Genomic DNA, 19,669 nt, shown 5'->3' on the forward strand with positions numbered 1-19,669 from the left:
ACGCCTACGTTTCAGGCTGTGTTACGTGAAGCTGAAGCTGTTGCTCATTGCCATCGAGTACAAGTCGGAGCAAAGAGAGAGCAGGTTTGTACAGTATGTGGGAGAAAGAAAAAAAAAGAGAAAAAGACGCTCGAAGTCCCGCCTACCCCGCAAACACTCCCATGAGAACGTGATGTTGCAACGCACTTGATGGCATCACCTTGGTGTTGTCGCATCAAATGCAATAAGAACACTAACTCGGTGACAGAGAGCATGCACCCTTTTTATCCATTCTTCCACAGATGTTTGGATCCATACCAACCATTAAATGACTCATTCCTCCTGCTAAATGATAGTCTAGTTCTTTAGCCCTGATTCCACAATAGCAAGGTCAAGGAAGTCTTGCAGAAAGCGATTCTAAGGTCGATTTCAGCGATACAGTACATAATGTTGTCTGCTGCACTTTTGGATTTCCATGCTACGTTTTTCTTAACTTCTCTTGTTGGCTTTATTCCCCTCGCCCCCCAGAACACACACACGTGCACTGCTCCGACAAAGCAGTATTAGAGCCGTAGTGAAAAGTACCGTATTTTCCGGACTATAAGGCGCACTTAAAATCCTTTTTTTTCCTCTGAAAACTCGACAGTGTGCCTTAGAAGCCAGGATATATTTATATAAGGAATATATTTTGGTTGAGCAAACCCACCTCGAAGCCATTTTATTTGGTACATGGTGTAATGATAAGTCTGGCCAGTAGATGGCAGTCACACATAAGAGATATGTGTAGATTTTATATGTTCCATTGAAAATATAGAACATTACACACGGCGCTCAAAAGGACTGTTTTTCCAGTAAAATAATACTTAGATACATTTTGGGGGCTTGTCCGGGTGTATTGTTGTTGTTTTTCTCATCACAAAATGTTTTATTAGGACTTTGGTAAGCTATGAAGCCGCACCATGAGATGGATTGTACTATGACTCTACATATGAGTATTACTATGGTGTGTGTGTAAGGTAAGACATTATTATCTGGCGTTTTATTTCGCAATATTATGCAAAAGCAACTTTTCTTACCTTCCAGTACCTGCTGATGTGTATTTGTGATCTGCATAAATCCTGAAAAATTGCGCGCGGCCGCCTTTGTAGTGAACATTTTGGATAATTTTTGTATCTGTTTACTTGTTTGCTCAAATCTCCTTATACACTTCAGTTCTTAACATTTTCCGGACTACAAGGCACACTTAAAATCCTTTTTTTTCTCTGAAAACTCGACAGTGTGCCTTTTAACCCAGGATATATTTATACAAGGAATATATTTTGGTTGAGCAGACCCACCTCAAAGCCATTTTATTTGGTACATAATGTAATGATAAGTGTGACCAGTAGATGGCAGTTACACATAAGAGATATGTGTAGATTGCAATATGACTCAAGTAAACAACACCAGCATTTCATATGTTCCATTGAAAATATAGAACATTACACACGGCGCTCAAAAGGACTGTTTTTCCAGTAAAATAATACTTAGATACATTTTGGGGGCTTGTCCGGGTGTATTGGAGATTTTTTTTCATCATAAAATGTTTTAGTTTGAAGCTATGAAGCCGCACCGTGAGATGGATTGTACTTTGACTCTACATATGAGTATTATTATGGTGTGTGTATAAGGTAAGACATTATTATCTGGCGTTTTGTTTCACAATATTATGCAAAAGTAACTTTTCTTACCTTCTGGCACCTGCTAATGTGTATTTGGGATCTGCGTAAATCCTGAAAAATCTGTAGTCAACATTTTGGATAATTTTTGTATCTGTTTACTTGTTTGCTCAAATCTCCTAATAAACTTCAGTTCTTAACATTTTCCGGACTATAAAGCGCACTTAAAATCTTTTAATTTGTCTCAAACCTCGACATTGTGCCTTATAACCCGGGATATATTTATATAAGGAATATATTTTGGTTGAGCAAACCCACCTCGAAGCCACTTTATTTGGTACATAATGTAATGATAAGTGTGACCAGTAGATGGCAGTCACACATAAGAGATATGTGTAGACTGCAATATGACTCAAGTAAACAACATCAAGGTTTCATATGTTCCATTGAAAATATAGAACATAACACACGGCGCTCAAAAGGACTGTTTTTCCAGTAAAATAATACTTAGATACATTTTGGGGGCTTGTCCGGGTGTATTGTTCTTGTTTTTCTCATCATAAAATGTTTTATTAGGACTTTGGTAAGCTATGAAGCCGCACCGTGAGATGGATTGTACTGTGATTCTACATAGGAGTACTATTATGGTGTGTGTATAAGGTAAGACATTATTATCTGGCGTTTTGTTTCGCAATATTATGCAAAAGCAACTTTTCTTGCCTTCCGGTACCTGCTGATGTGTATTTGGGATCTGCATAAATCCTGAAAAATTGCACGCGGCCGCCTTTGTAGTGAACATTTTGGATAATTTTTGTATCTGTTTACTTGTTTGCTCAAATCTCCTAATAAATTTCAGTTTTTAACATTTTCCGGACTACAAGGCACACTTAAAATCCTTTTTTTTCTCTGAAAACTCGACAGTGTGCCTTTTAACCCAGGATATATTTATATAAGGAATATATTTTGGTTGAGCAGACCCACCTCAAAGCCATTTTATTTGGTACATAATGTAATGATAAGTGTGACCAGTAGATGGCAGTTACACATAAAAGATATGTGTAGATTGCAATATGACTCAAGTAAACAACACCAGCATTTCATATGTTCCATTGAAAATATAGAACATTACACACGGCGCTCAAAAGGACTGTTTTTCCAGTAAAATAATACTTAGATACATTTTGGGGGCTTGTCCGGGTGTATTGGAGATTTTTTTTCATCATAAAATGTTTTAGTTTGAAGCTATGAAGCCGCGCCGTGAGATGGATTGTACTTTGACCCTACATATGAGTATTATTATGGTGTGTGTATAAGGTAAGACATTATTATGTGGCGTTTTGTTTCACAATATTATGCAAAAGTAACTTTTCTTACCTTCTGGCACCTGCTAATGTGTATTTGGGATCTGCGTAAATCCTGAAAAATTGCGCGCGGCCGCCTTTGTAGTGAACATTTTGGATAATTTTTGTATCTGTTTACTTGTTTGCTCAAATCTCCTAATACACTTTAGTTCTTAACATTTTCCGGACTACAAGGCACACTTAAAATCCTTTTTTTCCTCTCTCAAAACTCGACAGTGTGCTTTATAACCCGGGATATATTTATGTAAGGAATATATTTTGGTTGAGCAAACCCACCTCGAAGCCATTTTATTTGGTACATGGTGTAATGATAAGTCTGGCCAGTAGATGGCAGTCACACATAAGAGATATGTGTAGATTGCAATATGACTCAAGTAAACAACACCAGCATTTTATATGTTCCATTGAAAATATAGAACATTACACACGGCGGTCAAAAGGACTGTTTTTCCAGTAAAATAATACTTAGATACATTTTGGGGGCTTGTCCGGGTGTATTGTTGTTGTTTTTCTCATCATAAAATGTTTTATTAGGACTTTGGTAAGCTATGAAGCCGCACCGTGAGATGGATTGTACTGTGATTCTACATAGGAGTACTATTATGGTGTGTGTATAAGGCAAGACATTATTATCTGGCGTTTTGTTTCGCAATATTATGCAGAAGCAACTTTTCTTACCTTCCGGTACCTGCTGATGTGTATTTGGGATCTGCATAAATCCTGAAAAATTGCACGCGGCCGCCTTTGTAGTGAACATTTTGGATAATTTTTGTATCTGTTTACTTGTTTGCTCAAATCTCCTAATAAATTTCAGTTTTTAACATTTTCCGGACTACAAGGCACACTTAAAATCCTTTTTTTTCTCTGAAAACTCGACAGTGTGCCTTATAAGCCAGGATATATTTATATAGGGAATATATTTTGGTTGAGCAAACCCACCTCGAAGCCATTTTATTTGGTACATGGTGTAATGATAAGTCTGGCCAGTAGATGGCAGTCACACATAAGAGATATGTGTAGATTGCAATATGACTCAAGTAAACAACACCAGCATTTTATATGTTCCATTGAAAATATAGAACATTACACACGGCGCTCAAAAGGACTGTTTTTCCAGTAAAATAATACTTAGATACATTTTGGGGGCTTGTCCGGGTGTATTGGAGATTTTTTTTCATCATAAAATGTTTTAGTTTGAAGCTATGAAGCCGCACCATGAGATGGATTGTACTTTGACTCTACATATGAGTATTATTATGGTGTGTGTATAAGGTAAGACATTATTATCTGGCGTTTTGTTTCACAATATTATGCAAAAGTAACTTTTCTTACCTTCTGGCACCTGCTAATGTGTATTTGGGATCTGCGTAAATCCTGAAAAATTGCGCGCGGCCGCCTTTGTAGTGAACATTTTGGATAATTTTTGTATCTGTTTACTTGTTTGCTCAAATCTCCTAATACACTTTAGTTCTTAACATTTTCCGGACTACAAGGCACACTTAAAATCCTTTTTTTCCTCTCTCAAAACTCGACAGTGTGCTTTATAACCCGGGATATATTTATGTAAGGAATATATTTTGGTTGAGCAAACCCACCTCGAAGCCACTTTATTTGGTACATGGTGTAATGATAAGTCTGGTCAGTAGATGGCAGACACGCATAAGAGATACGTGTAGACTGCAATATATGACTCAAGTAAACAACAGCAGAATATATATGTTCCATTAAACATAGAACATTACACACGCCGCTCAAAAGGTCTGTTTTTCCAGTAAAATAATACTTAGATACATTTTGGGGGCTTGTCCGGTTGTATTGGAGGTTTTTTTTCATCATAAAATGTTTTAGTTCGACTTTGGTAAGCTATGAAGCCTCACCGTGAGATGGATTGTACTGTAAGTCTACGTAGTAGTATTATTATGGTTTGTTTGTATAGGATAAGACATTATTATCTGCCGTTTTGTTTCGCAATATTATGCAAAAGCAAGTTTTCTTACCTTCTGGTACCTGCTGATGTGTATTTGGGATCTGCATAAATCCTGAAAAATTTGTAGTCAACATTTTGGATAATTTTTCTTGTTTGCTCAAATCTCCTAATACACTTAAGTCTTTAACATTTTGCGGACTATAAGGCACACTTTTTTAATATTATTATTATTATTTTATCATAAAATAATGGCTTGCATTCAATTTTAATTATATTTAATTTTAATTAAATTCATTCTATTTTGTTTCTCAAATATTTTGCTTAACTTTAGTCCTTAACAACAATATCGAACACACACACACATATATATATATATATATATATATATATATATATATATATATATATATATATATATATATATATACATTTTTTTAAAGCCTTTTAATTAGATTATGTTGCAGGTTTAAATGAGTAAAATAAGTCATGTTTTGCAAATGTTTACTGGAATTGATCACTGTCATAATTTGATCAAAAGCCATTCAAAGGGTTAAAATAATTTAAAAACTTACATGTTTGGTATATTTTTTTAGGGCTGAATGAGCATTCAAAATATGAACCTAGAAGTGTTTTTATTCCCAGCGTATCGTACTTAAAATCACTTTTAAGAAAGATCACAAATAATGTTAGCCAAAATACAGCAAAAAATTACTGAAAAGACAAAAAGTTTAGCTTCTGTCCCCTGCGTGGTAAATATTAAGTACACTATATTGCTAAAAGTATTTGGCCACCTGCTTTGACTCACATATGAACTTGAAGTGCCATCCCATTCCTAACACATAGGGTTCAATATGATGTCGGCCCACCTTTTGCAGCTATTACAGCTTCAACTCTTCTAGTTAAGGCTGTCCACAAGGTTGCGGAGTGTGTTTATAGGAATTTTACACCATTCTTCCAAAAGCGCATTTGGTGAGGTTACACTAAATGCGCACCGATTGGTCGAGAAGGCCTGGCTCTCGGTCTCCGTTAATCTCAAAGGTGTTTGTATCAGGTTCAGGTCAGGACTCTGTGCAGGCCAGTCAAGTAGATACACAACAGACTCTGTCATCTGTGTCTTTAAGGCAATTTCACGAGTGGATTTCTTGCACGGGTGGCATCCTATGACAGTTTCACGCTGGAACTCCTGAGAGTGGCCCATTCTTTCACACTTGTTTGTAAAAACAGCCTCCATGCCTAAGTGCCGGTCCAAGTGATTAGGACACCAGATTTTGATCTTTTGGATGGGTGGCCAAATACTTTTGGCAATATAGTGTATTTCCAACATGATTCCTGTAATATTTCAACGTGTACTGTAGCATTATTTGTTTTTCAGTGTGGCTCTAATACTCCTTTGTACAACCCTACATCCGCCCCCCCCCCGTGTCAAAAATACGTCCCAAGGTTTCGTCCCACCGAGGTCTTTAAGTTTACTTTAGCATCAAACTCAAACTGAGTCCTCACACGTGCCAAATCGGGAGCGCTAACTCCCGACCAAAGCATCCAAACGTCGGGAAAGCCTCGGTTGTTCTTTCTCCATTTCCTTTGATGTGGATGATAACTTGTTTGATTTGAGATTGTGTTCTTGTTGTTTGCAGAAGCCGAAAGCGGTACGCCCTCTTCCCTATCTTACTTCCAAAGTTGCGCTCCAATCGCCACTACTTTAACGCTTCTGACTTCGGGAGTCTCCCCAGCCCCCCCAAAAACGCTATCTCACACACTCCTAACTCTTGTCTTTGATATCTTTCTGGTGTCCCCTTTGTGCTCAATGCACTAACTTCTTTGCAGGCAGAGTCAGAAAAAAGCCAGCTCGCTCAATTGGACGTGTTTTGTAGGAGTCCTTGTCTTTGCTGTTGTCGCTGTACCAAGGCCAAACGCTCACCCTCTCCACATCTATCTTTGATTTTGTCTTCTTACGCCAGCCCTTCGCTTCGTCGAATCCTCTCACTCTTTCAGTTCCCTTTTGTCCTCAGTTGTGACTCTAACTTGTTACCTTTGTTTTGGTTCAAACCCGATTACTCGACGGCTGTCCAATCTGTGCCTTGGTGGTTGGCGCTAGGATAGGATAGGATTGGTCTTTATAGTCATCGCAACAAGTACAACGCAACTATTGTTCTCAGCACAAACCCGTTCAAGATCAGACAAACAAACAGTATACAGGGTTACAGAACAGGATCACTGGTGGGTTGCCATGAGGCTCCCCGTAAAAGGTGGGACAAAGGTAAAACGCAGGGGATGAAGATGAGTAAAGAAAACACAATTTAGACTGGGCTCCTAAGGAGCCCTAGTTTCCATGCCATGCAATCATGCCATACAACTCGCGACAGAGGGGTGGGGTAGTTGGGGCCCTGGAGGTTGACTGCTGCTATGAATCACCGCCAGCCGTCCATCACCTCAAAGGGGGATCAAGCTGGGGTGAAGGTGTAAGGTGGAGGAGGAGATGTGTGAAAAGGCCCATTGTATTGGGTGTGATGATGTAGTGTCCATAGGCCCGGGGCCGTTCTGCATGCAAGCAAAATTTCAACTCCAGGTGTCGTTGAGGGGCGAGGGAGGAAGGTCAAAAGCGTCCATCATTGAGGTGTAGCTTTGGGATGTTTTCAGAACAGCCTGCTTCTGCGTCAAGGCAATGCGAGGTAGTCAAATCGTAGGATTTTTTTTGTTTTTCCGCGAGCAGACATTACAATGCTGGCCCTCATATCCATTTGTTTCTCTTTCAACTAGCTTTTCCTCGATGCGATCCATCTTGCGATTCAGTTGAGATTTTGTCAATTGAGTGCAGCTGATCATTTCCATGTCTGATGTTTAGATTTGGAGGCTTCAAAAAAAGTGTAGACAAGACAAAACAATGAGAGCAAGCAAGGAAAGGAAGGGAGCGGGGAAAAAATGTGACTGTCCTCACCAGAGGCAAGACAGAAAAAAAACAAAAAAACCCAACTTTGTTTTATGTCTTCAGATGTACTGCCGATAACACCGATAATCTTCTTCTTCTACATTCTCGACCTGAAAAAAGTCGAATCATTCTAACCCGCCATCACCGGTTATGTAACACCAAACAGCGTAGTCTTGTCCCTTAGCGCTAATTCTCGCTTCTTAGGGCGTGTTCACACTTGTCGTGTTCGGTCCGTTCCGAAGGAACTCCGGCAGGTTTACATATATATATATATATATATATATATGTATATATATATATATATATATATATATATATATCTATATCTATATATATATATATATATATATATATATGTATACATATGCACACAGACATACATGTATATATTATTCTGATACATCTATACAACCTTTGTTTACTTATTACTAAAAGACAAGTGGTTTAGTATGTTCCCTATTTTATCTAATGCCAAAATTTGTATTTGATATTCCAATAAAAAACATGTTTATCCATCCATCCATTGTCTACCGCTTGTCCCTTTTGGGGTCACGGGAACACATGTTTAATGTATCGTCAAATTTTGTGCTAAAACTACGTCAATAACAAAAATGTTTTTGCCGTGCTCTTAATTTTCGAAAAGTATCTAAAAAGATGTTGGTACCAATACCGAAATATCGGTATCGGGTCAACCCTAATTTGTCGAATACAAACCATCGTAGCTGCGTCGTTTTTATAATCCGCAGGGTGCAAAGCAGTGTTTAGGGCACGTCCAGCTGGTCCGCATTGCTGGCAGTAAGTCGGACACGTTTCCAGTGAGGGTTGGACTCCGCCAAGGCTGTCCTTTGTCATTCTGTTCATAACTTTTATGGACAGAATTTCTAGGCGCAGTCAAGGCGTTGAGGGGTTCTGGTTTGGTGACCGCAGGATTAGGTCTCTGCTTTTTGCAGATGATGTGGTCCTGATGGCTTCATCTGGCCGGGATCTCCAGTTCTCACTGGATCGGTTCGCAGCCGAGTTTGAAGCGACCGGAATGAGAATCAACACCTCCAAGTCCGAGTCCATGGTTCTCGCCCGGAAAAGGGTGGAGTGCCATCTCCGGGTTGGGGAGGAGACCCTGCCCCAAGTGGAGGAGTTCAAGTACCTAGGAGTCTTGTTCACGAGTGAGGGAAGAGTGGATCGTGAGATCGACAGGCGGATCGGTGCGGCGTCTTCAGTAATGCGGACGTTGTACCGATCCGTTGTGGTGAAGAAGGAGCTGAGCCGGAAGGCAAAGCTCTCAATTTACCGGTCGATCTACGTTCCCATCCTCACCTATGGTCATGAGCTTTGGGTTATGACCGAAAGGATAAGATCACGGGTATAAGCGGCTGAAATGAGTTTCCTCCGCCCTTAGAGATAGGGTGAGAAGCTCTGCCATCCGGGAGGAACTCAAAGTAAAGCCGCTGCTCCTCCACATGGAGAGGAGCCAGATGAGGTGATTCGGGCATCTGGTCAGGATGCCACCCGAACGCCTCCCTAGGGAGGTGTTTAGGGCACGTCCAGCTGGTAGGAGGCCACAGGGAAGACCCAGGACACGTTGGGAAGACTATGTCTCCCGTCTGGCCTGGGAACGCCTCGGGATCCCCCGGGAAGAGCCAGATGAAGTGGCTGGGGAGAGGGAAGTCTGGGCTTCCCTGCTTAGGCTGCTGCCCCCGCGACCCGACCTCGGATATGCGAAAGATGATGGATGGGTGCAAAGCGTTGTAAAACAGTCAGAAAAATAAGGTGCATTCCAGTCCTATGGGAAACACTGTTTAGTACGTGTGACAATGCTCTTTAAAATAATATATTTCAAGCGTTTTGGGAACTAAATAGTACAATATGACCGTAACCCAGCAGGAGGTATTTTTGGTCGGACTATTTGAGTTACATCTCATGCCTTTGCTCACCAGTTTGAACGCTAAGCGAAACAAAGTGCAAACCAAGTTTTTTTTATATATTTGGTCCAAACCGGGGGACTGAACCACAAGTGTGAACGCGGCCTAAATCAAAAAGGCATGGAAATTTTGGATAGCTTTAACTGTATCCAAATTTAAACCACACCCATTCCCTTACCCCAAACATTTTCCATTCCATCACTTGTTGTGCATGTATGTGTGTGTGTGTTTGTTTTGTGTGTGCAATCAAACGGGAGAAAGGAGCAAATATGTGTGTGTGTGTGTGTGTGTGTGTTGTCCCAGTCACGCCCACGTGTGCGTCTCTCCAGTAGATGTCCTTAAAGTCAGCTCACTTCCTGTCAGTTTGGTGTTTGAGAAACAATCCAACTGCACAGAAGTTACTGCAACCGTCTGCATCTACGCACCTGTCCCTTTACCTGTACTGCCGTGCCCCGCCCACTTCCTTTCTGTCCACTCACGCCGTTGTGGTGTTTTTTCTGCATGACGACTTTCACACACGGATGTCCAACAAGGGACCCGCTGCTCACAATATGAGATGCTGTCGTCTGGAACATCTCACATTGAAACTGTCCTTGATTTTTAATCTCGTTTGGATTTATGAGCATGCTCGTTTTTTCTCTATGGGGGCCATTCAATCTGAGTGTTGTTTTTTTTTTATATATATATGTATAATTCATTTATGGTGTGAATGCTCCAAAGCCTTCACACATATGGTTTTCTGCAGCAAAATGAATCAACTTATTCTTCTTCTCCACACTGTAAAAAAAAATTCGGTAAAAAAATCGTTACCTTTATACAACAGACTACAAACTTTTTTCAACTTGAATAATATTAAAAAAATAAAATTTTCCTTAAAATGACATATAAAACTGTTGGATTTTTAGTATGGACATATACTTTTATATAACAAGCTACATATTAAATGAAAGTTAATTACTGTAATTTTACAGGAATTTGAAAGTAATTTTGAGAAAACAGAAAATGATATGTATTATTAATATGGTATTTTTCTGTAAAAAAAATTGATATATACATAGTTTGTCATTACTGGCATATTACTTAAAATAACAGGCGGTTTGTTTATTTACAGATAATGACTTCAATTCTACAGTTTTATAACCTATTTTTAAAAAATTTAAAAATTACAGTAGAAATTTAGAGTAAGTTAACCATAAAAATAGGATTTTTTTTTTTTACAGTGCACCTTCCACATTTTTTACCCGGTTCAAACCGGTCCAACTTCAAACTGTTCTGCCTATTCGGGAATCGCAGACGTTCCCTTGACAAATTCGAAAAAATTCCCGGGTTTCCCAGAATTCCAGGTTTTCCAGGACGTAGTTCCCATTCAAAATTAATTGGCCATTTTTTTTTACTTTCACCATTTCCACATTTTTCAACCAATCCATACCATTCCAACTTCAACACATTTCACCGTCTTGGAAATTTTAACAAGATTTTTTTCTAAATTAAAAAAAAAATCCTGGATTTCCCAGAATTCCAGGTTTTCCAGGATGTAGTTCCCATTCAAAATGAATTGGCCATTTTTTTTTACTTTCACCATTTCCACATTTTTCAACCGATCCATACCATCCCAACTTCAACACATTTCACCGTCTTGGAAATTTAAACTACATTTTTTTCTAAGTTTAAAAAAAATTCCTGGATTTTCCAGAATTCCCGTTTTTCCCGAGCCCTATTTCCAGCCTTTTTTCTGGCGACTACTTCTACCACATTTTTCAAGCCACTTCAACAGTTTTACTGTCAAAACATTCCTTTTAATTAGGACAAAAAATGTAAGTGTTATTTTAAACTGGAAAAATACCCAAAATTCAGTGAATTCCATAATACCATTTCTCAATTCCACATGTGACTTTTTCAACATTTCTCTACTGATTTGAAAAAGTCTACCACCTACCATTTCAACTCATTCAGACCATTCAAGCTTTTTAATGTTTTCCAAAAAATCCCGCCTTTCCCGAAATTTCCAACATTTTTTGAAAATTCGCATTGAAATGAATGCAACATTCTTCAAAGTTCCCACATTCCGGATCCGATTCAAACCGTTCCAACTTCAAACTGCTCAGCCTATTCGGGAATCGCGGGTTTTCTCTTGAAAAATTCAAAACTTTTCCAGATTTCCCAGAATTTCAGGTTTTCCGGGACGTTTTTCCCATTCACAATGAATTGGCCATTTTTCAAACTTTCACCATTTCCACATTTTTCAACCGATTCAAACCATTCCACCTTCAACACATTCCACCATTATTCTGAAAATTCAAACTACCCTTTTCCAAGTTAAAAAAAAATCCTGGAATTTCCAGAAATCCCGGTTTTCCCAAGCCCTATTGCCACCCTTCTTTCTGGCGACTACTTCTCCCACATTTTCAACCCACTTCAACCGTTTCACCGTCAAAACATTCCTCTTAACTAGGACAAAAAAATTAAAATAAAATTTTAACTGGAAAAATTCTTGATTTTCCCGAAATTCCAGAAATTCGTTAATACTATTTCTCAAATGAAAATGTTACTACGTCAACATTTCTCGACCGATTTGAAAAATTGTAACACCAACCATTCATTCGAACCATTTAAGTGTTTTACCATTTAAAAAATAAAATTTTCCATTCAAAATTAATAGGCCATTTTTCAAACTTCCACCATTTCCACATTTTTCAACCCATGCATACAATTCCACCTTCAACACCTTCCACCATCCTGTATACTTGAACTGCATTTTTCCAAGTTTAAAAAGATCCTGGATTTTTCAAAATTCCCGGTTTTTCTAAGCCCTATTTTCAGCCTTTTTTCCGGCGACTACTCCTCCCACATTTGTCAACCCACTTCAACCGTTTTACTGTCAAAACATTCCTCTTATTCAGGAAAAACAATTGAAGATTTTTTTTCAACTGGAACGTTTCCCAAAATTCCAGGAATTCCATAATACCGTTTGTCAATTCAACATGTTGCTTCTTCAATATTTCTATGCTGATTTGAACAATTCCAACACCAACCGTTTCAACTCATTCAGACCATTCAAGCTTTTTTACCATTTTCTGAAAAAAATCCCGCTTTTTCCGAAATTCCCAAAATGTTTTGAAAATTCCTATTGAAACGAAAGCAACATTCTTCAGAGTTCCATTAGTCCCACATTTTTTATCCGGTTCAAACCATTCCAACTTCATACAGTTCAGTCTATTCAGGAATCGCGTAATTTCCCTTGACAACTTTGAAAAAATTTCCAGATTTCCCAGAATTCCAGGTTTTCTGGGACGTTTTTCCCATTCAAAATGATCTGGCCATTTTTCAAACTTCCTCCACTTCCACATTTTTCAGCCTGTTTATATAATTCCACACATTCCACCATTCTGGAAATTTAAACTACATTTTTTTCCAAATAAAAAAAAAATCCTGGATTTTCCAAAATTCCTAGTTTTCAAAGCCCTATTTCCACCCTTTTTTCTGGCGACTACTCCTCCCACATTTGTCAACCCACTTCAACCTTTCCACCATCAAAACATTCCTCTTAATCAGGACAAAAAATTAAGTGTGTTTTTTAACTGGAAAAATTCCCGAAATTCCAGGATTTCCGTTATACCATTTCTCAATTCAACATGTGAATTTTTCAACATTTCTTCACCGATTTAAAAAATTCCAACACCAATCATTTCAACTCGTTCAGACCATTCAAGCTTTTTTACCATTTTCAGAAAAAATCCCGCTTTTTCCGAAATTCCCAAAATGTTTTGAAAATTCCTAATGAAATGAATGCAACATTCTTCAGAGTTCCATTAGTCCCACATTTTTTATCCAATTCAAACTGTTCCAACTTCATACAGTTCGGTCTATTCAGGAATCGCGTAATTTCCCTTGACAAATTCGAAAACATTTCCAGATTTCCCAGAATTCCAGGTTTTCTGGGACGTTTTTCCCATTCAAAATGATCTGGCCATTTTTCAAACTTCCTCCACTTCCACATTTTTCAGCCTGTTTATATAATTCCACACATTCCACCATCCTGGAAATTTAAACTAAATCTTTTCCAAATGAAAAAAAAAATCCTGGATTTTCCAGAATTCCTAGTTTTTCAAAGCCCTATTTCAACCATTTTTTCTGGCGACTACTCCTCCCACATTTGTCAACCCACTTCAACCTTTCCACCATCAAAACATTCCTCTAAATCAGGACAAAAAATTAAGTGTGTTTTTTAACTGGAAAAATTCCCGAAATTCCAGGATTTCCGTTATACCATTTCTCAATTCAACATGTGACTTTTTAAACATTTCTTGACCAATTAAAAAAATTCCAACACCAATCATTTCTACTCATCCAGACCGTTCAAGCTTTGTACCATTTTCAGAAAAAATCCCGCTTTTTCCAAAATTCCCAGAATGTTTTAAAAAATCCTATTGAAATGAATGCAACATTCTTCAGAGTTCCATTAGTCCCACATTTTTCATCTGATTCAAACCGTTCCAACTTCATACAGTTCGGTCCATTCAGGAATCGTGTAATTTCCCTTGACAAATTCGAAAAAATGTCCAAATTTCCCAGAATTCCAGGTTTTCTGGGACTTTTTCCCATTCAAAATGATCTGGCCATTTTTCAAAATTCCTCCACTTCCACATTTTTCAGCCTATTTATATAATTCCACATATTCTCCCACCCTGGAAATTTAAACTACATTTTTTCCAAGTTAAAAAAAAAATCCTGGATTTTCCAGAATTCCTAGTTTTTCAAAGCCCTACTCCCACCCTTTTTTCTGGCGACTACTCCTCCCACATTTGTCAACCCACTTCAACCGTTCCACCATCAAAACATTCCTCTTAATCAGGACAAAAAATTAAGTGTGTTTTTTAACTGGAAAAATTCCCAAAATTCCAGGATTTCCGTTATACCATTTCTCAATTCAACATGTGACTTTTTAAACATTTCTTGACCAATTAAAAAAATTCCAACACCAATCATTTCTACTCACCCAGACCATTCAAGCTTTGTACCATTTTCAGAAAAAATCCCGCTTTTTCCAAAATTCCCAAAATGTTTTAAAAAATCCTATTGAAATGAATGCAACATTCTTCAGAGTTCCATTAGTCCCACATTTTTTATCTGATTCAAACCGTTCCAACTTCATACAGTTCGGTCCATTCAGGAATCGCGTAATTTCCCTTGACAAATTCGAAAAAATGTCCAAATTTCCCAGAATTCCAGGTTTTCTGGGACTTTTTCCCATTCAAAATGATCTGGCCATTTTTCAAAATTCCTCCACTTCCACATTTTTCAGCCTATTTATATAATTCCACATATTCCCCCACCCTGGAAATTTAAACTACATTTTTTCCAAGTTAAAAAAAAAATCCTGGATTTTCCAGAATTCCTAGTTTTTCAAAGCCCTACTTCCACCCTTTTTTCTGGCGACTACTCCTCCCACATTTGTCAACCCACTTCAACCTTTCCACCATCAAAACATTCCTCTTAATCAGGACAAAAAATTAAGTGTGTTTTTTAACTGGAAAAATTCCCGAAATTCCAGGATTTCCGTTATACCATTTCTCAATTCAACATGTGACTATTTCAACATTTCTTGACCGATTAAAAAAATTCCAACACCAATCATTTCAACTCATTCAGACCATTCAAGCTTTTTACCATTTTCAGAAAAAATCCCGCTTTTACCGAAATTCCCAAAATGTTTTAAAAATTCCTATTGAAATGAATGCAACATTCTTCAGAGTTCCATTAGTCCCACATTTTTTATCCGATTCAAACCGTTCCAACTTCATAAAGTTCAGTCCATTCAGGAATCATGTAATTTCCCTTGACAACTTTGAAAAAATTTCCAGATTTCCCAGAATTCCGGGTTTTCTGGGACTTTTTCCCATTCAAAATGAACTGGCCATTTTTCAAACTTCCTCCACTTCCACATTTTTCAGCCTGTTTATATAATTGCACACATTCCACCATCTTGGAAATTTAGACTACACTTTTTCCAAATTAAAAAAAAAAATCCTGGATTTTCCAGAATTACTAGTTTTTCAAAGCCCTATTTCAACCATTTTTTCTGGCGACTACTCCTCCCACATTTGTCAACCCACTTCAACCGTTCCACCATCAAAACATTCCTCTTAATTAGGTCAAAAAATTAAGTGTGTTTTTTAACTGGAAAAATTCCCGAAATTCCAGGATTTCCGTTATACCATTTCTCAATTCAACATGTGAATTTTTCAACATTTCTTCACCGATTTAAAAAATTCCAACACCAATCATTTCAACTCGTTCAGACCATTCAAGCTTTTTTACCATTTTAAGAAAAAATCCTGCTTTTTCCGAAATTCCCAAAATGTTTTGAAAATTCCTAATGAAATGAATGCAACATTCTTCAGAGTTCCATTAGTCCCACATTTTTTATCTGATTCAAACCGTTCCAACTTCATACAGTTCGGTCTATTCAGGAATCGCGTAATTTCCCTTGACAACTTCGAAAACATTTCCAGATTTCCCAGAATTCCAGGTTTTCTGGGACTTTTTCCCATTCAAAATGAACTGGCCATTTTTCAAACTTCCTCCACTTCCACATTTTTCAGCCTGTTTATATAATTCCACACATTCCACCATCCTGGAAATTTAAACTACATTTTTTTCCAAATTAAAAAAAAAATCCTGGATTTTCCAGAATTTCTAGTTTTTCAAAGCCCTATTTCCACCCTTTTTTCTGGCGACTACTCCTCCCACATTTGTCAACCCACTTCAACCGTTCCAACATCAAAACATTCCTCTTAATTAGGACAAAAAAATTAAGTGTGTTTTTTAACTGGAAAAATTCCCGAGATTCCAGGATTTCCGTTATACCATTTCTCAATTCAACATGTGAATTTTTCAACATTTCTTCACCGATTTAAAAAATTCCAACACCAATCATTTCAACTCGTTCAGACCATTCAAGCTTTTTTACCATTTTAAGAAAAAATCCCGCTTTTTCCGAAATTCCCAAAATGTTTTGAAAATTCCTAATGAAATGAATGCAATATTCTTCAGAGTTCCATTAGTCCCACATTTTTTATCCAATTCAAACTGTTCCAACTTCATACAGTTCGGTCTATTCAGGAATCGCGTAATTTCCCTTGACAAATTCGAAAACATTTCCAGATTTCCCAGAATTCCAGGTTTTCTGGGACGTTTTTCCCATTCAAAATGATCTGGCCATTTTTAAAACTTCCTCCACTTCCACATTTTTCAGCCTGTTTATATAATTCCACACATTCCACCATCCTGGAAATTTAAACTAAATCTTTTCCAAATGAAAAAAAAAATCCTGGATTTTCCAGAATTCCTAGTTTTTCAAAGCCCTATTTCAACCATTTTTTCTGGCAACTACTCCTCCCACATTTGTCAACCCACTTCAACCGTTCCACCATCAAAACATTCCTCTTAATTAGGTCAAAAAATTAAGTGTGTTTTTTAACTGGAAAAATTCCCGAAATTCCAGGATTTCCGTTATACCATTTCTCAATTCAACATGTGACTTTTTCAACATTTCTTGACCGATTTAAAAAATTCCAACACCAATCATTTCAACTCATTCAGACCATTCAAGCTTTGTACCATTTTCAGAAAAAATTCCGCTTTTTCCAAAATTCCCAAAATGTTTTAAAAAATCCTATTGAAATGAATGCAACATTCTTCAGAGTTCCATTAGTCCCACATTTTTTATCTGATTCAAACCGTTCCAACTTCATACAGTTCAGGAATCGCGTAATTTCCCTTGACAACTTCGAAAAAATTTCCAGATTTCCCAGAATTCCAGGTTTTCTGGGACTTTTTCCCATTCAAAATGATCTGGCCATTTTTCAAACTTCCTCCACTTCCACATTTTTCAGCCTATTTATATAATTCCACACATTCCACCATTCTGGAAATTTAAACTACATTTTTTTCCAAATAAAAAAAAAATCCTGGATTTTCCAAAATTCCTAGTTTTCAAAGCCCTATTTTCACCCTTTTTTCTGGCGACTACTCCTCCCACATTTGTCAACCCACTTCAACCGTTCCACCATCAAAACATTCCTCTTAATTAGGACAAAAAATTAAGTGTGTTTTTTACTGGAAAAATTCCCGAAATTCCAGGATTTCCGTTATACCATTTCTCAATTCAACATGTGAATTTTTCAACATTTCTTCACCGATTTAAAAAATTCCAACACCAATCATTTCAACTCGTTCAGACCATTCAAGCTTTTTTACCATTTTAAGAAAAAATCCTGCTTTTTCCAAAATTCCCAAAATGTTTTGAAAATTCCTATTAAAATGAATGCAACATTCTTCAGAATTCCATTAGTCCCACATTTTTTGTCCGGTTCAAACCATTCCAACTTCATACATTTCAGTCTATTCAGGAATCGCGTAATTTCCCTTGACAACTTGGAAAAAATTTCCAGATTTCCCAGAATTCCTGGTTTTCTGGGACTTTTTCCCATTCAAAATTAAACGGCCATTTTTCAAACTTCCTCCACTTCCACAATTTTTCAGCCTATTTATATAATTCCACACATTCCACCATCCTGGAAATTTAAACTACATTTTTTTCCAAATAAAAAAAAAATCCTGGATTTTCCAGAATTCCTAGTTTTTCAAAGCCCTATTTCCACCCTTTTTTCTGGCGACTACTCCTCCCACATTTGTCAACCCACTTCAACCGTTCCACCATCAAAACATTCCTCTTAATTAGGTCAAAAAATTAAGTGTGTTTTTTAACTGGAAAAATTCCCAAAATTCCAGGATTTCCGTTATGCCATTTCTCAATTCAACATTTCTTGACCGATTTAAAAAATTCCAACACCAATCATTTCAACTCATTCAGACCATTCAAGCTTTTTACCATTTTCCCAAAAAATCGAGCTTTACCTTTAATTCCCAAATGTTTTGAAAATTCCCATTGAAATGAATGCAACATTCTTCAAAGTTTCACAACCCCCACATTTTTTATCCAATTCAAACCGTTCCAACTTCAACATACTCACCCTGTTCAGGAACGTTATGCTCTACTTCAACAATTCTAAAAAAAAATAATTCTAGAATTTCAGTTCAACTTCAGCATTGGAGCATTCACACAAAATTCCCTCAGTTATTTCCTCATCCAGTTTTAACAACTTTGCACAGCCTGATGTTTAAGGATTCAATCGCTCCCTAGATATTTGTATTTATTAATACACTGTAACACTTGTCAGGGCCCAGAGGGAGGACACACTTTCCCATTTCCCAACTATTTATAGAAAGTTATGAATAGAAAAAATATTTATTATAAATTAAACAAATGTTAGTCTTTCATCTGGGCTCCTGTTGTGGAGACCTTTAAGGTCTTTTGTGTGGTTTTTTTTGGTTTCATAATCACATCATTGATGACTGTTGCCCACAGGTAACCATTAATGACGTGTGTGTGTGTGTGTGTGTGTGTGTGTGTGATGTTTTCTCTTTGTGTCTAATTAATGGGGAATGCTACAGCCATTTATTCACAAGAGCATCATAATAGTACTATTATCATCATTTTATCATAATTGTACGACTCACAGTCAAATCAATATTCCAGTCTTAAAAAACGTCAACAAAAATAGTCAACATTTAACTCAGTATCCAGCCAAGTCAAGAAAGCCCATTCCCTGGCATCCCACTGTCAAACATGGACCAAACTAAATTTATACAATTGAATTTCCATTCTCTGTATTGCATTCATGTCTTCAGTGATCTTGTGTAAATGGTAAATAAAAACAGAATACAGTGATTTGCAAATCATTTTTCAATTTACCGTACTTCCTTGAATTGCCACCGGGGCACTAATTAATTTATAACCTCGTCTCACTCCGGCGTTTACCGAAGGCATGCGGTAA

General features: G+C 37.4%; 1 protein-coding gene across 1 annotated transcript in view; it reads left to right on the forward strand.

The window, feature by feature from the left end:
• Window positions 1-19,669, forward strand: part of LOC133559722 (calcium-activated potassium channel subunit alpha-1a-like) — a 572,272-nt gene that overhangs the window by 375,523 nt on the left and 177,080 nt on the right. Inside the window, exons 16-17 of the mRNA XM_061911767.1 lie at window positions 16-84; window positions 6,560-6,571. Of these exons, the coding sequence (XP_061767751.1) occupies window positions 16-84; window positions 6,560-6,571 (81 nt within the window). The remainder of the gene's footprint in view (window positions 1-15; window positions 85-6,559; window positions 6,572-19,669) is intronic.

The sequence above is a fragment of the Nerophis ophidion genome, linkage group LG09 (assembly GCF_033978795.1).
Source record: "Nerophis ophidion isolate RoL-2023_Sa linkage group LG09, RoL_Noph_v1.0, whole genome shotgun sequence".
Lineage (NCBI taxonomy): Eukaryota > Metazoa > Chordata > Actinopteri > Syngnathiformes > Syngnathidae > Nerophis > Nerophis ophidion.